The 26,036-nt window shown below is 36.9% G+C and overlaps 1 protein-coding gene across 14 annotated transcripts in view; it reads left to right on the plus strand.

Annotated features, from left to right (window-relative positions):
• SCAPER (S-phase cyclin A associated protein in the ER) overlaps positions 1-26,036 on the plus strand; it is a 522,862-nt gene that overhangs the window by 116,965 nt on the left and 379,861 nt on the right. For 10 of the 14 annotated variants that reach the window (XM_057303865.1, XM_048221477.2, XM_057303866.1 and 7 more), the window contains 6 exons: positions 10,195-10,457; positions 14,162-14,395; positions 19,086-19,256; positions 23,597-23,672; positions 23,867-23,984; positions 24,259-24,370. In XM_057303865.1, the coding sequence (XP_057159848.1) occupies positions 10,195-10,457; positions 14,162-14,395; positions 19,086-19,256; positions 23,597-23,672; positions 23,867-23,984; positions 24,259-24,370 (974 nt within the window). The remainder of the gene's footprint in view (positions 1-10,194; positions 10,458-14,161; positions 14,396-19,085; positions 19,257-23,596; positions 23,673-23,866; positions 23,985-24,258; positions 24,371-26,036) is intronic. The other 4 variants (XM_048221494.2, XM_048221482.2, XM_048221479.2 and 1 more) reach the window with 1 other exon arrangement.

Here is a 26,036-nt window from a genome sequence, read left to right on the forward strand (position 1 = left end):
TTCCCACCAACAATGTAGGAGGGATCCCCTTTCTCCACATCCTTTCCAACAATTGTTGTCTCTTGCCTTGTCTATTTTTGCCATTCTAACTGGCGTAAGGTGGTATCTCAGTGTGGTTTTGATTTGAATTTCCTTGATGGCTAATGATTTTGAACATTTTTTCATGTGTCTGTTAGCCATTTGTATGTCTTCATTGGAAAAGTGTCTGTTCATATCTTCTGCCCATTTTTTGATTTGTTTATTTGTTTCTCGTGTATTGAGTTTGAGAAGTTCTTTGTATATCTTGGATACCAGTCCTTTATCTGTAGTGTCATTTGCAAATACCTTCTCCCATTCCGTGGGCTGCCTCTTAGTTTTTCTGACTGTTTCCTTGGCTGTGCAGAAACTTTTAATCTTGATGAAGTCCCATAAATTCATTTTATCTTTTGTTTCTCTTGCCTTTGGGGATGTATCATGAAAAAGGTTGCTTTGGCCAATGTCGTAGAGGTTGTTGCCTATGTTCTCCTCTAGAATTTTGATGGATTCCTGTCTCACATCGAGGTCTTTCACCACTTGGAGTTTATCTTTGTGTATGGTGTGAGAGAGTGGTCAAGTTTCATTCTTTTGCATGTAGCTGTCCAATTTTCCCAGCACCATTTATTGAAGAGACTGTCTTTTTCCCACCGGATGTTTTTTCCTGCTTTATCAAATATTAATTGCCCAAAGAGCTGAGGGTCCATTTCTGGGCTCTCTATTCTGTTCCATTGGTCTATGTGTCTGTTTTTGTGCCAGTACCATGCTGTCTTTGTGATCACAGCTTTGTAGTACAGCTCGAAATCCGGCATTGTGATGCCCCCAGCTTTGTTTTTCCTTTTCAACAGTTCCTTGGCGATTCGGGGCCTTTTCTGGTTCCATACAAATTTAAGGACTATTTGTTCCAGTTCTTTGAAAAACGTTCTCGGTATTTTGATCGGGATAGCATTGAAAGTGTAGATTGCTCTGGGTAGCATGGACATTTTAACTATGTTAATTCTTCCGATCCATGAGCATGGAATATCTTTCCATCTTTTTATGTCTTCCTCAATGTCTTTTAAGAGTGATTTATAGTTTCTAGAATAAAGGTCCTTTACGTCTCTGGTTAAGTTAATTCCAAGGTCACGTATGGTTTTTGGTGCTATTGTAAATGGGATGGATTCTCTAATTTCTCTTTCTTCGTTCTCGTTATTCGTGTACAGAAATGCAACTGATTTCTGAGCATTGATTTTGTATCCCGCCACGTTACTGAATTGCTCTATAACTTCTAATAGTTTGGGAGTGGCTTCTTTTGGGTTTTCCATATAGAGTATCATGTCATCTGCGAAGAGAGACATTTTGACTTCTTCTTTGCCGATTTGAATACCTTTGATCCCTTTTTGTTGTCTGATTGCTGTTGCAAGGACTTCTAGTACTATGTTGAATAATAGTGGCGAGAGTGGGCATCCTTGTCGTGTTCCTGATCTTAAGGGAAAAGCTTCCAGCTTTTCCCCATTGAGAATAATATTTGCAGTAGGCTTTTCATAGATGGCTTTTATGATATTGAGAAATGTACCTTCTATTCCTACACTCTGAAGGGTTTTAATTAGGAAAGGATGCTGTATTTTGTCAAATGCTTTTTCGGCATCGATTGAGAGGATCATATGGTTCCTGAGTCTTTTCTTGTTGATATGATGTATCACGCTGATTGATTTGCAAATATTGAACCATGCTTGCATCCCAGGTATGAATCCCACTTGATCGTGGTGGATAATCCTTTTAATGAACTGTTGGATTCTATTAGCAAGTATCTTGTTGAGGATTTTGGCGTCCATATTCATTAGGGAAATCGGTCTGTAATTCTCCTTTTTGAGGGGGGTCTTTGCCTGGTTTGGGGATCAAGGTAATATTGGCCTCATAGAATGAGTTTGGTAGCTTTCCTTCTGTTTCTATTTTTTGAAATAGCTTTAGGAGAATAGGTATTATTTCTTCTTTGAATGTTTGGTAGAATTCCCCAGGAAAACTGTCCGGGCCTCGAGTTTTGTTATTTGGAAGGTTGTTTATCACTGACTCAATTTCTTCATAATTAATTGGCCTGTTTAAGAAATCAGTTTCTTCCTGTTTCAATCTTGGTAGTTTATAGGTTTCCAGGAAGGATTCCATCTCTTCCAGATTGCTTAGTTTATTGGCATATAGCTGTTGATAAAAATTTCTAATAATTCTTCCAATTTCAATGGTGTTCGTCGTGACCTCTCCTTTTTCATTCATAATTTTAATAATCTGGGTCCTTTCTCTTTTCTTTTGGATAAGTCTTGCCAGTGGTCTGTCAATTTTATTGATTATCTCCAAGAACCAGCTTCTAGTCCTGTTGATCTGCTCTACTGTACTCTGGTTTCTGCTTGATTGATTTCAGCTCTAATTTTGGTCAACTGCTTCCTCGTGCGTGGATTAGGCCTGTCCCTCTCTTGCTGTTCCAGCTTCTTGAGGTGAGAATATAAAAACTGCATTTTAGATTTTTCTATTCTTTTGAGTGAGGCTTGGATGGCTATGTATTTCCCCCTTAGGACCGCCTTTGCAGTATCCCATAGGTTTTGGACTGTTGTATTTTCATTCTCATTGGTCTCCATAAATTGTTTAATTTGATTTTTGATTTCCTGGTTTATCGAGTCATTCCTGAGCAGGATGGTTCTTAGTCTCCAAGTGTTTGAGTTTCTTCCCAATTTTTCCTTGTGGTTGAGTTCCAATTTCAGAGCGTTGTGGTCTGAGAATATGCAGGGGATAATTTCAATCTTTTGGTATCGGCTGAGACCTGTTTTGTGTCCCAGAACATGATCTATTCTTGAAAATGTTCCATGGGCATTAGAAAAGAATGAGTATTCTTTGGTTCTGGGGTGTAGTGTTCTATATATATCTAAGAGGTCCAACTCGTCGAGTATGGCATTCAAAGCCTTTGATTCTTTGCTTAGTTTTTGCCAGGGTGTTCTGTCTATTTCTGAGAGTGGAGTGTTGAGGTCCCCTACTATTAATGTATTTTTATCTATATGTCTCTTTATTCTGGTTAAGAGTTGGCTTGTGTATCTTGCTGCTCCCCTGTTGGGGGCATATATATTTATAATTGTCATATCCACTTGTTGAATACTTCCTTTAAGAATAATATAGTGCCCTTCTGCGTCTCTAACTATAGTCTGTAGTTTAAAATCCAGTTTATCTGATATGAGAATTGCTACCCCAGCTTTCTTTTGAGGTCCATTTGCGTGAAAGATGGTATTCCATCCCCTTACTCTCAGTCTGAATGCATCTTTGGGTCGAAATGAGTCTCTTGTAGACAGCAAATGGATGGGTCATTTCTTTTTATCCAATCTGCAACCCTGTGGCGTTAAAGCAAGAATTTAAACCATTAATGTTAAGACTGAGTACTGAGAGATATGCTTTTAATTCTGCCATGTTGTCAGTAAAGTCTTTGTTTGTATTGGCTGTGACTTTCTGTTTTGTATCACTCTTGGGGCCTTTTTACTTTTATAGAACCCCCCGTAATACCTCCTGTAGGGCTGGTTTCGTGGTTACGAAATTGGCTAGTGACTGTCGATTCTGAAATGTCTCTATTTCTCCATCAATTCTGAATGACAGCCTTGCTGGATAAAGGATCCTTGGCTGCATGTTTTTCTCTGAAAGAGCTTTAAAAATGCTCCCCCAACCCTTTCTCTCATTCCAGGTCTGTGTAGACAGGTCTGACGTAATTCTGATGCCTTTGCCTTGGTACGTGAGAAATTTCTTTGCCCTGGCAGCTTTCAATACTGTATCCTTGGATCTAATATTTGCGAATTGCACTATTACGTGACGTGGTGTAGGTCTGTCATGGTTGAGCTTGGGAGGGGTCCTCTCTGCCTCTTGGACACGAATTTTTGTTTCCCTTGCTAGATTAGGGAAGTTTTCAGCTACAATTTGTTCAAATATCTCTTCTAGACCTCTGTTTTTCTCCACCCCCTCGGGGATGCCGATGATTCTAACATTGGATCGTTTCGTTGAGTCAGTAATCTCCCGTAGCCAACATTCGTGGGCGTGGATTTTTTTAAGACCCTCTTCTATTTTTATTTTTTCCTCTATTAACCCATCCTCCAATTCACTAACCCTTTCTTCTGCTTCGGTGACCCTGGCCGTCAGAGCCTCTAGTTTTGCCTGCATTTGGCTCATAGAATTTTTAATTTCTGTCAAATTCGCTCTCATTTCCGCCCTTAGGGATTCTATATTCTCAGTAACATTTTCCTTAATATTTTTTTCAAGTCTACTCATTATCTTGACCATTGTTACTCTGAATTCCATTTCTGATAATTTGGTTACATCCATATCCGTTATTTCTGTGGCAGAGGCCACAGACTCACTGTCTTTTCTTTGCTGGGGGGGGCTTCTCCTTCTTGTCATTCTAATGAGGAGAGGTTGCGGGGTTGTCCAGAGCCCAAATTATTGACTGGGTCCCAGGCCGTGCCCCTTGTTTTATAGGGATCTTAGGGATGTGGGCTTCTTTAAAGATTTTATTTATTTACTTATCTGAGAGAGGGAGACAGACAGCAAGAACGGAACAGAAGCAGGGGAGTGGGAGAGGAAGAAGCAGGCTCCCAGCGGGGGAGCCGATGAGGGACTCCTTTCCGGAACGCCGGGATCACGCCCTAAGCCGAAGACAGGCGCTCCATGACTGCGCCACCCAGGCGCCCGGGTAGTGGGCTTCTTGATTTTTCAGCCTGCCTTCTGTGTTCTGGGGGAGTGGGGGGCTGCCGCGCTGATACTCAGGCAGCCCTGTTTGGGTAGAGTCTCCGTGTCCCCTGCGAGGGAGGATGGGGATGGGCACTCTCTGAGCCGGTATTTCCAGGCTTTTGTTCTCTGGCGGCTTTCCCTGGCGGCCGGCTATGCCTCTTCTGAGAGTCAGAGCAGCAGCAGCTGAATTTCAGCCTCTGTCACAGAACAGAGGGATTGCGGCCCGTTCTCCACTGATGTTCTGGCCACTTTAACTCTCTTACTGTTGGTGCTGCTCAACCCTGCAGTGTCCCGGGATGTGCGCCCCACACCCGGCGTCCCTGCCCTCACTTCCAGGGCCGGCGCGTCTCTGTCCTTTGTGTTTCTAATGCTGTCAGCCACCGGCCGCCCCGTCTCTGTCCTTTGTGTTTCTAATGTCGCCAGCCACCGGCCGCCCCGCACGCTCCCGGGTCTCCTGGTCTCAGTCTATGCCCGGTGAGCACACCTCGATTCCGGAGTTTCCTGAGAAGCCTGGTGGCGCGCGCACCCGGTTCAGGGTCTCAGTCTGCTGTTTCGCGGGTGCCGACCGCGAGTCCGCCCGCTCCCCCGTGCAGGTGGCCCGCCAGCCGCCAGCCGCCCCGCGCGCGCTCCGCGAGTTCCCGGTCTCAGTCTGGATCCCGTGAGCACACCGGGATTCCGGTGTTCCGGGAGATGCCTGGTGGCGCGCGCGTTCACGGCTCACCGGTCTCAGTCCGCTCTCTCGCGGGTGCCCTCTGTGAGTCCGCCCGCTCCCCTGTGCAGGTGGCTGCCGCTTCCCGGCGCCCAAACGCGGCGGCTCCCTCCCCCTTCCGTTTATCTTCCGATATCTGTGCACGGTTTACAGCTCCCCTCTTCGTACCTCAATACTCAGTGCTGGAGATGTTCATTTGTAGAGATCCAGATGCATCATCCTGCGTCTCAGGCTGATTCCGTGGTTATTTAGGCTGTTCTGGTACCTATCCAGCTCCACTCAGGGGACCGGCTGAAAAAGGGGTCCCCTACTCCTCCGCCATCTTAACTCCTTATCCCATCCTGTACTGTCTTGATTACTCTCGCTCTGTGGTAAGCCTTAATATTGAGTAAAGTGATTCCTTTTGTTTTATTCTTCTCTTTAAAAATTGTTTTAGTTATTTTAGTTTGTGTTTATCTATATAAAGTTTAGAATAAGCTTCTCTAATATCTAAAAAATGTTGCTGGGATTTTGATAGAAATTACGTTACAGCTATTGATCATTTTAGAGAGAACCAACATTTTTACTAAGCTGAATTTTCTAATCATTTATTTTCTAATGAACATGGTATGTCTCTCCATTTATTAGGTCTTTTTTTAAATCAGTCTTTAGTAATTTTTAGGATACACATATTGTACCTTTTTTTGGTTGGATTTGTTACTAAATATTTCATTTTCTTCAGTGAATTATAAATTTTTTTAAATGATTTATTTATTTGAGAGAGAGAGAAGGAGCACAAAAATTGGGGGGAGGGATAGAGGGAGAGAGAAAAGGGGATTGCCCAATGAGTAGGGAGCCAGATACAGAGCTGGATCCCAGGATCCTGGGATCATGACCTGAGCCGAAGGAGATGCTTAACTGAGTGAGCCACCCAGGTGCCCCAGTGTAATAGTAAATTGTTTTAATTTCAGTTTCCACATGTTCACTGTTATATGCAAATGCAATGGACTTGTGCATTGACCTATATCTTACAACTTTACTGAATTTATGTAATAATTCTGGAATTTTTATGTGTATTCCCTGCAATTTTCTATGTAGACAATCATGTCATCTGAAATTAGGGACAGTTTTATTTCTTCCTTTGCTGTATTTTTTTTTAAAGATTTTATTTATTCATTTGAGAGAGAGAGAGAGAGCACGAGCGGGGGCTAATGGCAGAGAGAGGGGGAGAAGCAAACTCCCACTGAACAAGAGGCTCAATACCAGGACCCTGAGATCATTACCTGAGCCGAAGGCAGATGCTTAATGGACTGAGCCACCCAGGCACCCCTAGCTGTAGGTTTTTTGTAGATACTTCTTATCAAGTTGAGTAAGTTCCCCTATATTATAGTTTAATGAGTTTTTCTCTTGAATGGGTATTGGATTTTGTGAAATACTTTTTCTGTATCAGTTGATAAGATCATATGATTTTCCTTGTTTAGTCTGTTGACAGTAGTGGATTGCATTGATTTTTTTGAAGGTTGAACTGGGTTTGCATACCTGAAATTAATTCCACTTGATCATAGTTTGTAATTCTTTTTATATGTTGCTAGATTTGATATGCTGATATTTGTTGATGATTTTTACATTTAAATTCATGAGAAATATTGTTATTTAGATTTATTTTTATTTACTGTCTTTATGTGTTTTTGTATCAAGGTAAAACTGGCCTTATAACTTGGGAAGTATTCTCTCCTCTTCTATTTTCTGGAATAGTTTGTGTAAAATTCATGTTAATCCTTTTAAAAGTGTTCTGTAGAATTTGCCAGAGAAACCATCTGGGACTGGAGATTTGGGTGGGGGCGGGGGGAGCTTTTAAAGTACAGATTCAGTTTCCAAAATAATTGTGAGACTATTCAGATGGTATGTTAGGGTAGGATATAGGCATGTCCTTTTATTTTTCTGTTTTCTCTGTTTCCACTGTTTCCCTTTTTTTACTTTTTTATGGGTAACTTGACCATTTTTTTATGATTCCATGTTGTCTATTTATAATGTTTTGGAGTATATTGATTTGTACAGTTTTTTTTTATACTTGTTGCCTTAGGTATTACATTGTACATATGTAAGTTACCGTACTTTACTGGCTTTGATGTTTACCACCGTGATGAAATGCAGAAACCTTCTAATTGTTTACCTTTACTCTCTCTACGTCTTTGTATAATTGTCTTAATTATATTGTTTCCTGCATCAAATGGTGTTTTAATTTTTTGTTTTACTTTCAAACATGATTCAAGAAATCAGGTTTACTACTGATACATTCTTTCAGTTTTTCCTTCATCTGAGAATGCCTTTATTTACCTCTTCATTCTTGAGGAATATTTTCACTGAATATAGAATTTGCAATTGATAGTTCTTTCAGTCCCTGAAAAATGTGTCACTTCCTCCTAGTCAGCAATGTTTCAGATGAGAAATCTGCTGTCATTAGAATTTATGTTGCTCTGTGGATAATATATTTTTCCCTGTGGCTGCTTTCAATAATTTTTCTTTTCTTTTTTTTCCCTAGTAGTTTAATTATGATGCGTCTTAGCCTGGACTGGGGGGATATGTTTCCTAATTTCTTGAATCTGTAGTTTTATGTCTTTCACTAAGTTTGGCTAGTTTTCAGCCATTCTTTCTTCAAATATTTCTTTAGTTTTACAGTCTCTTTCCTCTCCTTCTGGGACTCTGATGACATGTTACCTCTTTTATTATTGGCCCACAGGTCCCTGAGACTCTGTTCTTGTTCCCAGTGACACTTCCCCAGCAAAATTGGGGCACTACCTTTTACCATCTCCTTGGCTCCTCCTGGTGGTATAAGCTTATCTCTTCTTTGGACCCCACTGAACCAGGTAGAGGCAAAGTGAAGGGAGAACAACTCACACCACCATCTTGTTGCTGTAGGGTGTGGTGGAATCTTAGCTCCCTGCTTTGCCCTGTTGATACCATGGCAAGGGGAAGGGAGATCCAAGTGCCAAGTAAATCTGCCTTCCAGCACTTCATTTTGCTGCGTTAATGTTGGTTGGGTGGAAGCTCAGCTTTCTACTGGGACCTGCTGATACTGGTCGAGGGGGAGAACAGAATGTTGAGTAGTTTCTATTTCACACTCTGCCTTTGATGCTGAATGGAAGTGGAGGCTGTGCTCTCCATTGGGCCCCGCTGACCCTGGGGGTAGGGAGGACCACTGTCTACTAGTTCTGACTCGTACTGCCTCATTCAGTCTCATTGCTGCTCAGTCGGTATGGTTCATCTTCCCACTGGGCCACACTGACAGTAGGGTTGGGGGAAAATGGAGTGATGAACAACTCCAGTTCCTGCTGTCTTATTTAGTCCTGTCAATGCCAGTTGGAGGTGGAAGTTCAGCTCACCATTCACCTTTGCTGACACTACTTTGGTGGGGGAATTGGACCACTATCAGCTTCTGTTAGTTGGCAGTGGAGTTTCAGCTCCCTGCTTACCTTATTGAAACCATAGGCACAGGGTTTCCACTGATCTTCGGCTGGAAAAGAGTGAATATTTTCAAAAAGATTTTCTGTTTTGTTAGGCTATTCTTTTCCCTGTCCTTTGGCTTGGCAAAACAGGTTTTGCTCATGCCTATTTTGTTTCTGGCTCTTGGTCCTGGGTTGGAGGCTTATATAGCATTCTGTCTGGAGTATAATAAGGAAACCTAGAGAAGTCACTGCTGTGCTGCTTTTTAAGTCTCAGGGTCTCTTGGCAGTCCTACTTCTTTCTGTCTCTTAAAATCTTCCTAAGTTTATTTTGTGTGTTTTGTCGAGGGCTTTCTCTTGTAAGGAGGAGGACGTGGAGGTGAAGGTGGGCTACTCCACCTTGGCCACAACTGGAAGTCTTCATATTAATTTTGAAAGACTACAATTAGCCAATAAGATTTAAAAATTGTAGCTGTATACATCGCTATAAACATATATATCTCAGGCTGTGACATTTTGAAACATTTCAGTGAAAGATTCTTATTTATATTAGGCTATTTTGCTGTGTGAACTTTGGGCACAGGTCCTCAGTTTCCTTGTATATTTGGTGAAATACTGGATTAGATCCTCTAGGGTTCCTTCAGTTAACAGTCTATAGTCGTAATAGTTTTTTTTTTAAGTCAAATGTACTAGGATAGAGAAAAGAACTTGGACTTTGGAGGTAGGCCTGTGTTTGGATTCTGAAAGATAGAGAGGCAATTTTTAATGTAGCCATTGGGACATGGACACCAGAACCAGTTTGCCTGGACTTGCATCTTGGCTTTACCTTTTCTGGGTGTGCGACCTTGGGAAATTACTTAATCTCTCTTTGTCTCATTTTTTGAATGACAGATGGGGTAAATGAAATGACAAATGATAGATTTTATCAATGATAAATTTGGGATGATAGTACTAGTATTACAGGGTTGTTGTGAAGACTAAGAATTATTCTGTGTAAAACACTTGGAACAGTGTTAGCATATAGTATACACCATATAAATGTTTATTATTACTTTCTGACTCTCTGGCCTTATGTCAGTCTTAATCTGAATCTCAGTTTTGTCATTTGTAAAATAGGGAAAATTATACCTACTCACAGTGTGGTTGCATTAGACATTACACATGTACATACACACACACACTGTGCCTTGCATGATAATTAGTGTCATGCTCGTATATTAGTTACATTTAATGGGAATTAGATTGGAAATGTTTTTATTTTATAGATTTTTGAAAATATCATCTAAAGAAATCTTGATTTATTTCCTTTCCTCAATTGCACAGAACGGAAAGATGCGGAAGGATGGGAGACTGTTCAAAGAGGAAGGCCTGTTCGTTCACGATCAACAGCGGTGATGACAAAAGTTTCAGTAGCAACAGAAACATTAAGGTCAAAGGATGACAGTGATAAAGAAAACATACATCTTTTACCTGATGAAAGCATACAGAAAAGTGAATTTGCTGGAGATGGACCTTCCAATACTATAGAGTCTCGGTCCAAAGACGCCTTACACTCTTGTGACCATCCTCTTGCTGAAAGGACCCAGGTAGTACATTCTGAAAATCTCTTTTACTGCCTTTTTATAAAGGATATGTCTATGCTGGAATGCCTTATTTTCTTATTTAACTTTTTATTGTGAAATATTTCAGATTTCCAGAAAAGTTGCATGAGTGAACAATGAACCCTCCTGTACCCTTTACCTAGATTCACAGATTAACATTTGCCTCATTTTTTTCTTTTCTCTCTATATCGATGCATCACAAACACATTGCATGCTAAACATTTGAGAGTAATATGCAAACATCATAACCATTCACCTTTAAATATTATAGCATGTACCTCCAAGGAATAAAGAAACTCTTACTTAACCATTTTAATTGTAAAATGAGGGAATTTGGCATCTATATAGTGTTTTCATCTAATCTATAATTCATATTCATGTCCCAGTAATTTCCTTATAGAATTTTTTCCCTGAGCCAGGATCCAATCTGGAATCACACATTGTATTTAGCTTTGTTTTTTTTTTTTTTTTTTAACATCTTTCACCTGGGACAGTTTTTCAGTTTGTCTTTCACTGTTCATGTTTTTGAAGAGTATATTGCATTTCTCTTTTTGTAGAATGTATTTCAGTTAATTCATTACCCAAGTTAGCTTATCCATTTTTGACAGAAATAAAGCGATTGCCCTTAGAGGGCTTCTAAAGGTGTATGATATTAATTTGCCCAAGTTTGTTGATGACTTGTTTTAAGTGATATCCTACTGCTTCATTTGGAGTGTTATTAAAAATGGTGATGAGGGGCACCTGGCTGGCTCAGTCGGTAAGTGTCTGCCTTTGGTTCAGGGCATGATCCCAGGGTCCTGGAATCGAGTCCCGCGTCGGGCTCCCTCCTCCACTGGGAGCCTGCTTCTTCCTCTCCCACTCCTCCTGCTTGTGTTCCCTCTCTCGCTGGCTGTCTCTCTCTCTGTCAAATAAATAAATAAAATCTTAAAAAAAAAAATGGTGATGAAAATAAGGATCCTTAAGGACTTGCTCTCCTTTTACATCCTGCAATTCAAGTGTAGAATAATTTGCTAATATTTAATACAGTTCTTTAAAGCTGATATTCTCAGTATTTCTGCTGTTAGTCCATTTGAAATTTATTTTATTTATTTGATGAAGGAATCAATTTTTCAGGTGTTTGTTTACATAAAGATTCATGTTCAATTAGTATAATTTTACATAAAATGAAATATAAGAGATATTCTTTGATATGACACCAGGGGCTAAGTAGAAAAGTTGTAAAATAATTAAAATATTTCTGTTTAGACTAGTGTCTGCTTTTTAAAGTTTTCTCTCTTTACCTTTAGGATATTTATTTTTGTTGGAAACTGTACTCAACTTCCATGTTTTTCTTCTTAACGGTGATAATGGCTCTTAATTGTACATTGTTCCTGATGTTCTGCAACTCTTCAATGTCTATGTGCCCATGTGAGATTGGCAGCTCCTTGTGAGCAGTATCTTATGTTGCCTTTTAATTTCCCACATTGTGGAGCAGAATCCTAAACACATAGGACACAATCAGTACTTTTGTTGGATATACTTTTAAGAAACCTTTTAATGTTAAACCGGAGGAAGAAATCTCTCTCTCTTTTTAAAATTTGGTTTTCTTTTTTTCTTTTTTTTTTAAGATTTATTTATTTATTAGAGCGAGCCTGTGTGAGTGGGGGGGAGGGGCAGAGGGAGAAGGAGAGAATCTCAGGCTGACTCCCTGCTGAGTGCAGAGCCCTACATAGGGCTTGAGCTCATGATCCTGAGATCATCACCTGAACTGAGATCAAGAGTCAGACATTTAACCTTCTGAGCCACCCAGGTGGCCCAAGAAATCTTTTATATCACTTAACATATAGTTCAGCTTCATTCATCCTAATTTTTATGGCCTGTACTTGGGACTGCATCTTGGTAATAGCATTTTGAATTTTGGCCTGACTGGATTTTAGTTCTTTTATCTCTACAGTAAGGGGTTCTCTAGTGTCTTCTATGCTTTTTTTCAAGCGAAGCCAGTATCTTTATAATCGTTGTTTTAAATTCTAGTTCAGACATCTTACTTATATCCGTATTGATTAAATCCCTGGCAGTGAGTACTGTTCTTTCTTTTCTTGTGAATTTTTCCATCTTATCATTTTGTCCAGTAAAGAAAAGAAAGAGGAAAACCAACAATAACAACAAAGACAACAGAAAAAAAAAATCACTTAACATTGACACCTAGCATTTTTGCTAACATATATTTTAGCTATAAAATTTAACAATATAATAATTACATCGGTTTTGTGTAATGAATAAACTTACATGATTTTGGGAATTTAGGAATAATCCATACATACAGTTTTTGAGTAATTAAAGTATTGCTAAAATATTTCAATATAAAAAGTTCGTTGCTATTGGTGTCCAAGCCAATGGATAACATTTGTTTTTTCCACTGTCCTCCTAAAAATAGAATTAGCATATTTATATATTTTTTCAACATTACTTTATAGTTTAGCTTTGATTTTGTTGTATAAATGATACTGATTTTTTAATAAACAGGGTTGGCTATATTGTAAACATCAGTAATGCTAATATAAATATTGCCAAGAAGATTATAAACTATGGTGACTAATGTATAGATAATGTCGATAGTAATATAAACAATGTGATATAGCTTAAATAATACACTAAAATCAACACTTTGAGACACTTAAGTTTTGACCAATAGTAAAATTTTTAAAGTAGTTTATAAGACTTGACAAAGTTTAATATTTATATAAATAATTAATCAAACTGGGAGTTTTATAGCCAGTGCACTATTTATCTAATGTTTATTTAAATAGTGATGTGAATGGGTTTTAATTCATAATTTTAGATTTTAGTTCTACTTGGAGCTCATTACTCTGAATATAATTGGAAAACACAGCAGTGTTCTTTCTGTACTCCATTGTAATGTGAAAATAAAAACTTGTTTCTATTTACTAAATTGGAAAGTTGAAAAAATGTATATGTATTTGGCCTCAGACAGTATTTTATTTGACTTAGTTTTCCTATTTCTGTTAGTTGTGTGTTAAATATTCCTAAAGGGCATTGGGGAGGATATGGAAATCTAGATAGGAATTACATGATACACTGTATTTTTTATGGTATATTTCTCTTTTAGATCTGAGAATTGGTATTGTGTACCATGTGGTTTTACATGAAAGATACTTTAAGGTTTGTTAATGTTATTTAAAGAGAGCAAGTGTCGTTTTGAATAAAATGCCCTCAAGGTGGTGTATATTTTGGTGAAAAGTGGCCTTCATTTGATATTAGAAATTCTATTAGAATTTAGAAATAGAATTTCTAATATCGTTGGAAAAACCATTGGATAAACCATCGGAAAAACCATGTAAAGACCTTTAGTTATTTGAATGTAAGACAAAGTCTAGAATTTCTTTTGTGAGCTACGTAAAGTACTCATCAAGAATCAGCCTACTAAAATAAAATGTAATTACAATATAGTTTAATTTCATAAAGCGTTTCAGATAGTGCCCTATACATAGTAGGTGTGCAGATAAAATTTGTGACTGCTTAATTTTTTTTTTTTTTAACTTGAGACGTACAAAAAAGATGAATGAGTTGTCTATCAGCCAGTCAACTATTGCTTTAGTTGATAGGTTTAGTATGATCAGTTTTTCTAGAATGGAGTAGTTTGTGAGTATTTTTTATTATCTCTGATTAATTCTGTAAATGTGTTTTGTTAGTTCACAGTGAGTGCATTGGATGATGTCAAGAACTCTGACAGTAGTACTTTACAAGACAGTTCTGTGCGAACTTCTGAAATACCTGCTGTTCACATTGATACAGAGTGTGTTTCAATTACTCAGCAAGCTGACACACCTCCTTTGCGAGCAAATGACATATTTTTGGCAGAGAAAGCAGGGATAGAAAGTGAAATGGACCCTTCAGATATTTCAAATGTGAGTGCTGCTAACTTGGTAAGAACAACTTATCAGAATTCTGAGTAAATATATTAGAAGGGTATAAACCCTAATAATAATAATAAATTGTGTTGTGTATTATTTTACACTTTATAAAGCATTTTATATATATTATTTCATTTTAACATTTTATTCTTACAGCAACATTTTGATATAGTTAAGATTATTCTTGTTTTGTAGAGGAGGAAAATGAGACTGTCTAAATTAAATAATTATTGCTAAAATCATTCAATTTGTGATTTGATCAAATGTTCTTTAGTCTGGCATTAAGAAACTAAACCAGTAACAATAAAGTCTTCCATGCAACATCTAGCACTCTGATGGATGGGAAATGCTGCCTACTGGACTTTTAAAAATTCTCTTGTTAGTATGTTAGATAGCCTCTATCATTTGCTTGGAGTTGGTCTTTAAGATGAAATTTATTTACCATTCCTGTTGCAGAACATTTAAAAATGTGTTGATTTGGAATTACAGGTTTATGTTTTTGGATGACTACTTATTTGTCCTCATGTCTTTCTGTTTCCCACTTTAGTATTAAGATACTTGACCTGAGAGTAATCCAGAATGGGTCATTCTAGTTTAAAAGTAACTTTAAAAAAAAATAGGTACATATAAAGAGTTGTTGAGAAAAATTATTAAAATTTTATTTTTTAAGTAGCCACTATATACTATAGTTTTCTTCAAAACTTATTGCCTCATCATGCTGAAAGATGCTATCAACAGGGCACCTGGGTGGCTCAGTTAGTTAAGCAACTGCCTTCGGCTCAGGTCATGATCCTGGAGTCCCAGGATCGCGTTCCACATTGGGCTCCCTGTTCAGCATGGAGTCTGCTTCTCCCTCTGACCCTCCCCCCTCTCATGCTCTCTCTCTCTCTCAAATAAATTTTTTAAAATCTTAAAAAAAAAAGATGTTATCAACAGGTGGTATTAGACCAAATTATACATTTTATAGACATAATAACATTAGATATAGATGAAACTTGATAAGGGTTAAGAGAAAAATAAGGGCTATAGTAATAAAAACATTTAAATTTTTAAAATAAGGAATAAAGAGCAAATTGTTTTTTAACTTGGCTCTTTCAGTGTGACTGTTTTTAAATGTTGAATATAATTGTGGTCATATAAATACTAGACTTAATGTATGGGATAGAAATTTATCATTTTTATATTTTTTATTTTCATAGCTAGAAATCATATTAAATTATTTATTTTGTGAACTGACTCTGTGAGAATCAAATTTCAAAAGAGGAAAAAGATCCCATACTTAAATAAGCGTTAAATAAGTATTTAAAAATTCTTCTTTCATCCATTTTATTTTGATCACATATGTAAATAAGCTTGTGGTAGAATACTAAAGCTCTTGATTATTTTAAGGTTCAGATTTACATACTTTATGTATTCTGCTTTAAATATGAATGTAAGTATATTCTTGAGGAATTTTAACTAAACTAAGATTTTAAAAAATTTTGTTTTTGGATTTGTCATGGCAGAGATGTCTTTGGCTTGCTCTAGATATGTACCTCTTTGTTTAGGTTCTCAGTGGGGGATTATAGAGAATTGCTGTAGTGATGAGAGAACTGTTTTCTTTTCTTTCTTAATACAGTATCGGCATGTAGCTGGTTAAAGGTAAAAATTCTGCAGTTCTCTTAATGAACAGAAATTTTGGTAAAAAATGTCTGTTAGAACCTTTCTGTTTAAGGTCAACTTTTGCCACTATTATAAATATGTGCCAGTATAAAACCTAGCTACAATGGATGTATATTTTTAGATTTACTAAAATTTCACATTTTATTGAAAATTTGGAAATTAAAAAAATAATATATGTAGATATTTATTTGAATTTCACAGTGTGAAAATAGTAGAAGTTGTATATGGATAATTGAATCATTATTTCATCCATAAGCTCTGCTACTACATTAAAATCTTTTCAGGTCTTCAGAGACTAAATAGAAATGTACTCTGGGGAAGATAAAATTAGGAGAGCAAATAGGCTCATGTAAGAACTTACTTTCTGCAAAGTTATATATATTCAACTTTAATATTCGGATTTTTAAATTGTTCTTAAGTTGTAAGGTCTTTGTTGCACACCAACAACAGTTTGTATAATATTCCGGGGGAGAAAAGGTTTATAATGCAAAGAATTAGTCTCTCATCTAAACCGCCCCCTCCACTTTCCGGGTTCTGTTCCCCAGGGGCAATCTTTTGTGTTTTGGTCGGGCAGATTATCAAGATGGGAGGTGGAAGGGGGGAAGGGAAGGGAAAGCATTAATAAAGGTATCAGTGCCCATCTCCACTCCAGACCAATTCCGTTATAAGTTGGGGCTCAAGCGTTTGCATATTTTAATACCTCTGTTGAGATATAATTGATTTTCAGTAAACTTCAGGTATCTAAAATATACAAATTGTTAAAATTTGTCAAGAAATGAACATACTGATTGCCTCCAGAAGTTTTCAGATTTCCCTTAGTTATCTCTCCTTTCTGTCCTTCCCGGTATTTCCTTACCAGGTCATCACTGTTCTGCTGTCATTATATATTGATTGGCACTTTCAGAACTTTATGTAAATAGAGTAATATCATCTTCTCTTTGGCTTCTTTTACTCAGCATTATTGTTTTGAGGTTCATCCATGTAGTTGTGTGTACTAATAGTTCATTCTTTTTACTGACTTTTAGGAGTATTCTGTTGTATGCGTGTAACACAGTATGTTCATCCACACGCAGTGTTCATCCATTCAGTTGTGGACAGATGTTTGGGTCATTTCCAGTTTCTCTGTTATGAACAATTGCACCATGAATGTTTGTCTTTGTTTTGAACATATGTTTTTGTTTCTTCTACAAAGATACCTAGAGATCAGTTTTGTTGAGAGTATTGTTCGGGTCTCTTAGATCCATGTCAGTTTTCATGTTCTATCAGTTCTATCTACCCCTTGAGAAAGGGGTATTGAAATCTCTGAATATAACTGTGAAACTGTTTTGTTTTTTAAACAATTCTATTGAGATAAAATGTACGTAACATACAATTTACCTATTTAAAATTTACAATTCTATATTTTTCAGTATATTCACAGTTTTGCAACAATCACCATGATCTGTTTTAGGACCCTTTCATCACTAGAGAAAGAAACCCAGTACCTATTAGCAGTCACTCCGTTTCACCCCACCCTTCCAACCCTAGATAACCACAGATCTGCTTTCTGTCTCTGTAGATTTGTCTGTTCTGAACATTTCATGGAAATGGAATATAATATGTGGTCTTTTGTGACTGGTTTTTTTCACAGGGTGTGATGTTTTCAAGGTTCATTGATGTTTTAGCCTTCATTCCTTTTTGTGGCCAAAAAATATTCCATTGTATAGATATGCCACATGTTATTCATTCATCAGTTGAAGGACATCTGGGCTGTGTTCGTTCTTTGGCTGCTATAAATTATGCTGCTTTAAATATTTGTATATACATTTTCATGTGGATATATGGTTTCGTTTCTCTGGGGTAAATATCTAGGAGTGGAATTGTTGGGTCATATGGTAACTTTATGTTTCACCTTTTTGAGGAATTATCAGACTGTTTTACAAACTGGCAGCACCTTTTTACATTCCCATTAAGTTTATTTACTTTTGCAGTTCGATCCATTTCTGCTTCATGTATTTTGAATCTCTGTTATTAAGTCCATAAATGGTTAGGTTTGTTTTGTCTTTTTGATGAATTAGCCCTTTTATCATTATGAAATGACCTTTTTTATCTCTCCTGATATTTTTGCTCTGAAATCTGTGTTTGATATTAATTCTTAAGTTTCCTTTTGATTAGTGTTAGCATTGTAGCACTTTCACTTGTAATCTGTTTATATTCTGATATTTCAATTAAGTTTCTTTGGGGCCGCATATGTTTGGATCTTGCTTTCTATCCCATTTGACAATGTCTATTAATTGACGTATTTAGACTATTCCAGTCTAAACTATTGATTATTGATACGGTTCCTTTAAATATACCATCTTAACGATTTGTTTTCTCTTTGACTCATCTGTTCTTCATCCCCCTTTTCTTCTCTTTCTCCCTTCTTTTGGATTAATTATGTTTGATAATTCCATTTTATCTCCTTTGTTGGCTTATCAGTCGTTAATCTTTATTTTGTTATTTCAGTGTTTACTTTAGAGTTTCTAGTACACATTTTTAGCTTATCATATGGATTTATTAATGATTTGGATGCATATTATTTGTATTTTTTCTAATGCATATTTTTAAGTTAGATACATATGTTCAGAAAGTAACATCACCATTACAGAATAACATCTTTCTGTGTTCCCTTTATATATTTTTCTTTTGTTTTAAAGATATTTGATCTACAACTGTTTTGAATTTTGGCACTCAAACTAAATTCATACTTGACATTAATAGTACCTGTTATTTGTATAACTTCACAGTTTCTCATACATAGCAGTCTGATAAAGAAGGTAAGTCACGGATTATCGTACCATTTTGTGGAAGACAGAATATGCTCTTGGTTTTAAGAAGCTTCCAAGTCACACAGGTAGCAAGTGGTTGAACCTATACTGAACCCCATGTTTTATAATTCCAGATCAATGCTACTTTTTGTATTCTGTTGAGTGTGTCCTTAGAACATAAAGAAAAAAATGATTACTTAACTTTCCACTCAACTGATGATTCTTTTGTTTGTTTATTTTTAACTTTATAGTCCATGGCAGAAGTTCTTGCTAAAAAAGAAGAGCTAGCAGATCGTCTAGAAAAAGCCAATGAAGAAGCCATTGCTAGTGCAATTGCTGAAGAGGAGCAGTTAACCAGAGAAATTGAAGCAGAAGAAAACAATGATATTAATATTGAAACTGACAACGATAGTGATTTTTCTGTGAGCTTTTATTTAAGTTTTTTTTAAAATTCCACTGTAGTTAACATACAGTATTATATTAGTGTCAGGTGTACAATATAGTGATCCAGCAATTCTCTACATTATTCATTGCTCATCATGATAAGTGTACTGTTAATCCCCTTCATCTGTTTCATCCCCCCGACCTCTGATATACTTTATTTTAAATGAGTACCCCCAGTAAAAGGTATTTTTTTTCCCCCACAAGAACATTTTTTACTTGAAGCATACTGTAGAACACATGTTCTAAAAAATATATATAAAACATTCCATCCAAGAAAAATAGAATACACATTTTCTTTACACACAGAAGAATCCCCTGGCTAAATCACATAAAAAGAGACATAACAAATATTACAAATTTAAGAAGACTGAGATCATACCAAGTATATTTTCTATGTACAATGATACAAAACTAAAGATCAACAATAAAACAAAGTTGGAAAATCTACAATGTAAATATTAAACAACACACTACTATACAAGCAGTGGGCCAAATAAGAAATCAAATGGCAAATCAAAATATGTCCCAAAACAAAAGAAGAAGAAAACACTATGTTCCAAAACCTATGCATCAGCAAAAGCAGATGTCAGAGTGAAATGTATGTTATAAATACTTGTATTAAGAAAAATAGTTGAAGTAAACAACATTACACCACAAGGAAGTAGAAAAAGAAGAAACTTAGCTGAAATTTAGTAGAGGAGAGAAATAACAAAGAAAAATCAGAAATAAATAAAATAAAGGCCAGAATAAATAACATAACATTGAAAGTCATGACCAGTTTCTTTCCCCCAAAAAGAAACAGAATTGGCAATGCTTTAACTGTATTAACTAAGAAAAAAAAAAAAAAAGACTTAAAAACCAAAATGAGAAATGGAAGAGAAAACAATACAACAGACAATAATAGATTACTATAAACAATTATATACTAACAAACCAGATAACTTAGGAGAAAAGCCAAACAGATAATTCCTAAAAACGCACAAGTTACCAAGATTGAATCATGAAACTTGAATCCAGAAAGTAGGAAATCTTAGGATCATAACAAGAATGAAAGTTGAATTGCGAATCAGAAATATCCGAGCAGAGAAAAGCCCAAGACCACATGCTTTCATTGGTGAATTCTACCAAATATTAAAAAAAAAAAATTAATGACAATATTTGTCAAAATCTTACAAATAATGGAATAGAACACATTTAGAATCACTCCATGAGGCCAGTACTACCCTGATACCAAAAAAGGATAAAAACAATACAAGAAAAAAAGTGTGGTTTGTCTGATATAAGTATTGTGTGAAAAATGTTTTTCCACCCCTCACTTTGAATCTGCAAGTGTCTTTAGGTTTAAAATGAATCTCTTGTAGGCAGCATATAGATGGCACTTGTTTTTTCAATCCATTCTGACACCCTGTTTCTTTTGACTGGAGTATTTGGTCTATTTACAGTCAAAGTAATTCTTGATAGATACATATTGCCATTTTATTACTTGTTTCGTTCCTTCTGGAGACTTTCTCTGAACCTTTCTTGTCTTTGTCACTTTTGGTCTCTCCTTTGCACTGAAAGAGTCCCCTTTAATAATTCTTGCAGGGCTGGTTTAGAGGTCGTGAACTCATTTAGTTTTCATTTATCTGCGAAGCTCTTTATCTCTTCTATTCTAAATTATAGCCTTGTTGGATAGAGTATTCGTGGCTGCAGATTTTTTCCATTTAGCACATTGACTATAGCATGCCACTACTGCCTTCTGACGTGTGAGGTTTCTGTTGAGAAATTTCCAGCTAGCCTTATGGGTTTTCCCTTGTAAGTTAAGGACTTCTTTTGTCTTGCTGCTTTTAAGATTTTTTTCTTTATCACTATATTTTGCAAATTTAATTACAGTCTATCTTGGTGTTGGCCTGCTTTTGTTGATTTTGATTGGAATTTTCTGTGTGTCCTAGATTTGGATGTCTGTTTCCTTCCCCAGATTAGGGAAGTTTTCTGCTATTATTTCTTGAAATAGATTTTCTGTCCCTTTTTCCCTCTCTTCTTCTGTTACTCCTATCATACAGATGTTTTTACATTTGATGGAGTCACTGAGTTCCTAAATCTATTCTTGTGTTGCATAATTCTTCTTTCTCTTTTGTTCGGTTTCATTATTGCCCATTATTTTATCTTTGAGGTCACTAATTCATTCCTGTGCTTCTTCCATTCTGCTATTCATTGCATCAAGCCTGTTTCCAATCTCATTTATTTCATTCTTCATTTCTGATTGATTCTTTTTTTAAACTCTTTTATCTCTGTTGTAAGGGTCTCACTGATGTCTTCTTTTCTTAAGCCCTGTGAGTATCCTTATGATTGTTGCTTTAAATTTTCTATCACGCATGTTACTTATGTCTCTTTTGCTTAGATCTCTGGCCATGGCCTTATCTTGTTCTTTCATTTGGGATAAATTTCTCTGTCTTGGCATTTTGTCTAAGTGTCTGCCTTCTTCTCTGTGTTAAAAAAGCCAGTTATGTCTCCTTCTCCTGAAAGTAGTAGCCTTCTGAAGAAGAGGTCATGTCATGCCTCGGGTCTGAAACTTCATGGAGTGTCTCAGGTATGTGCTGTGTGTGCTCTGCTGTTGTGTTTTGGCTGCTCTGTTCTTCAGGCCAGTTGTCTGCAGAGGCTCTCTTTGCCTGCTGGGGGCAGTGTTCGATCCTTGGCCTGAATGTGGCAAGTTTTAACTAGATGTGCTCTGGTGTGCTTTTGAATTGAGACCTGACACCAGCTCTACCAGAACTGAGACTTTGCAGAACTCTCTGGTCAGGAGATGTGATATGGGCAGGCATTTAGTAATCTTCTGTGGGTGGCCTACCATGCTAGGACTGAGGCAAGCTTGACTGAGAAGTGCAGTTCTGCCAGAGTGCAGGGATGTGGGGCTTGGTGTAAGCAAATTAGGCAGCCAGTGTTGGTGCTGAGCTGCTTCCCTCAGGTGGCTCTGTGTTTATGCTGAGGGGTTGGGAAGAGAAATGGCTCCATCTAGCTCTTTTGTTCCCAGAGAGGCATCTCTGAATGCTGTGCTACAACTCGGGGAAGTGCTCTTAGAATAGCGAATAATCTCCCTACTGTGTGCCCCAGGTGTTCTTCAGATCACTATTTCCACACTGTCTGCCCCTGGTTTTTGCTTGCATTCTCTCCGGGAGCAGGGCTGTGCCCTCTGGGCTCTATCCCAGCCAAGCTTGCTAACTTTTAAAACTCCAAATCTTTAAGCACTGCTGGTGGCAGGAACTCACAAAATTCAGCCCCCTCTCATTTTCCAAGCCAAAGGCTTTGGCAAAACGTTCTCCTTGTGCATTCCCCTGTGTGCTTGTCTCTCTCTTGCTGTTGCCTATGACCAGGGCTCGCTCCCCTCTGCAGTACCTGCGATCTGATCCATTTCTCCCCTAAACTATGTCTGTACTTCCTACCTTCTTCAGTGTGACCTTTTCTCTCCCTTTAGGTGTAGAGTTTGTCCTGTCAGTCTTCAGGCTGATTTCTGGGGGATGATTTGATAGTTATCTAGTTGTGCTCCTGGGACGAGATGAGCCTAGGGCCCTCCTACTTCACCACCACCTTGAGTTCGTTCTGTGACCTTTTAGAATTTTTAACATAATTGTTCAAAAAATTATATTTAGAAATAAAATTCATAGGGCCAGAAGGACTTAGAGTTGATATAAAAACAATAGGAAATCTTTCTTTAGCACTTTACCATTACAAAGTGTTTTTATATATAATGCATTTGCCAAGTTGGAAGTTGTTATTCTCATTTTACAGATCAATAAATTGAATCTTCAAAAAAGTAAGAACATTACTCAGATTGTAATTGCAGAGATTGAAATAGAATCTAAGGTATTTTACTTTTTTCTGTTCCACTAATAAAAAGCAAATGATACATGCTTTGCTATCAGTAAGCACTCAGGATATATATGTTGCTAAGAGGGACTTCTTACAGAATGGAAGTAGCTATAAATGTTTCACATATTTTTCTATTAAATTTTAATACCCAGAGAATAATCTTGAGCTCTTCTCATGTGTACTATGAATATGACAGAGTCATGCAGTAACAGTATGAGGCCAATATGTTTCTTTTAAATTTACTTCATTTGTCTCTGCCGTTAATGAAAAGTAGGTGTATCTTCCTCTTAAAATGTATAGACTATATTTTAACTTGGTGATTATTGTAACTATAAGAGATATCTAGCTTTTTTCTGGTTTTGAACTGTTTGTTAAGTGTGTTAGTAACAGGAAAATTACATCTGCAGTTCATTTTTTAAGGTTATAATTGTGTTCAAATATTTGTTTTTCATTTTTCCTTATTACATTTTAGGCCAGCATGGGCAGTGGGAGTGTGTCTTTCTGTGGTATGTCTATGGACTGGAATGATGTCCTTGCAGATTATGAAGGTATTCTGTGTGTGTGTGTGTGTGCGTGCAGCTAGAGTAATTTAAAGTAGATTATTTTAGTAAATGGAGTTTATGTATAAAATAAATAATTTGGAGTGGGAATGCTGATGCCTTTTAAAAGTCTGTTCTCAAATGTTGGTTTTATAGAACTATGTGGTTAAACAGTTACAGTGGTTTTCTTTTTTTCTGGGCAGCTCGTGAAACTTGGCGCCAAAATACATCATGGGGGGATATTGTAGAGGAGGAACCTGCTAGACCTCCAGGCCATGGAATTCACATGCATGAAAAACTTTCCTCACCATCTCGTAAAAGGTCTGGCCTTTGAAAATTAATTTGAAATGTTTCACAGGAGGGAAACTAGCTACTCTTGACTATTAAGTAGAGTTGCTAAACAACATTTTAAGGCACATTACTCATGATAGTTACAGATTCATTGAAAAGTGACAACGTTTTCCTGAAATGTTAGGCCAGAATTAGTTCTGTATACTTTTTATATTTATTTTAGGAATGTTGAAGACTAAAGAAAATATTTTTGGCTTTATCATGTAAACATTTGTGTCTTCTATCCATTTGTTTGTGTTAATAGAACAATTGCAGAATCTAAGAAGAAACATGAAGAAAAACAAATGAAAGCACAGCAGCTAAGGGAAAAGTTACGTGAAGAGAAAACGTTAAAGCTTCAGAAATTATTAGAAAGGGTGAGTTTTTAATATTTAGGAAACTCTAATAGCCTTAAATTGATGGGCTGATTTTTAACTTGACATTTTTTTTTTTTTTTGGTCTAAGAGAAGCTAGCAAAACTATAAAAATAATTAAATTTTCTAGGAAACAAAAACATTTCTACCTGTTGAATTACAGAAGGTTACCTGCAACAAAGAAAAAAAATTGACATTTCTAAATTAGCTCATAATTTGATGTTTGCAGAGTTGGCATAGATTACTGAAGCTGCACTTTGTCTTTTGCCGTTTTCATGTGGGTGTTTCTTCGGGGAGTCTTGTGGACGGTGTAGGATGAGTTGGTAGGATAGTTTGAGCCTCCGATTATCAGGTTTGAATAAGTGGGGCACTAACTGAATTTATAGAAGAGATTCTTAGAGTATTTAGAGTGTGTAACATCTGATCAGTGTGATACAGTGGGAAGAGCATGGGGTCTGGAGATGGCCAACCAGGTGTCAAATCCCGGTTTTACCATGTAATAAAATATGCCCTGGGCAAGTTACTTGACAATATTCCATTTCAGTTTCTTTATTTGTAAAATGACAATTATAATTATTAAATTGATATGATGATTAAATGTGGCAAGTATGTATAACAGTAGCATAGTGTTAGGATGGCTGTTGCTCATTGTATGGTCATTCTTATTGTTACTTCAACGTGGCAGATATAGGCGAGTACTGTATTATGTGCGCTGTATAACAAATGACCTCAAAACTTAGCCGCTTAAAACAACAGACGTTTATTAGCTCACAGTATCTGTGGGCAAGGAAACTGGGAGTTCCTTGCCTAGTGATTTTTATTTGGAGTTTCTCATGAGTTTGCAGTCATGCTGTTGGCTGGGGTCAGTCATTTGGAACTGAAGGATCCACTTTTGGAATCATTCATGTGGTTGTTAGGCAGACTTCAGGTCCTCTTTGCCAGTTGGCCATAGACTTCAGTTATTTGCCATGTGTGCCTTTTCACAGTCCAAGTGTCCTCATGACATGGCCACTGGCTTCCCCACAGAAAATAGTCCAGGAGAAAGGGAGGAAAGGAGAAGGGGATGGAGATGGAGAGAAGGAAAGAACAAATGAGCTGCCAAACTTGAAGCTGCATTGCCTTTTCTAACCTGATATTGGAAGTGAAATGCCATACTTTTGCTGAATTCTATTAGTCACAATCCTGATGCAGTGTGGGAGGGAATTACAGAAGGATCTGAGTACCAGGTGACTGAGATTCTGGGAGCCATCTTGGAGTCTGTGTATTATAAGTACCTGTCACAACATGACAAAAGATATGTGACTGTTATAGTATAGGTGAGCTCCTTTGTTATCTTCTGTACTAGAAAGTAGTACTAATATGCAAAGGTGAAAAATATTTGCATTGGGGTGTCTGGCTGGCTCAGTCGGTGGAACATGCGAGAGACTTGATCTCAGGGTTGTGAGTTCGAGCTCCATGTTGGGTATAGGGATTACTTAAAAATAAAATCTTAAACAAATATTATTTACATTACTTATAATGTATATTTTAAATTTGGGAGAGGTAATTGGACCAAATAATCAAATATTTTTAAAAATGAGGTTTAATATAAGATTCTGTTTAATACAGTCTTTTCTAAGACTGGAAAAAGAAGGAAATCTGTGACTTTTCTCTTTATCTGGATCTCAAG

This window comes from Ursus arctos, unplaced genomic scaffold (genome assembly GCF_023065955.2).
Source record: "Ursus arctos isolate Adak ecotype North America unplaced genomic scaffold, UrsArc2.0 scaffold_28, whole genome shotgun sequence".
Taxonomy (NCBI): Eukaryota; Metazoa; Chordata; class Mammalia; order Carnivora; family Ursidae; genus Ursus; species Ursus arctos.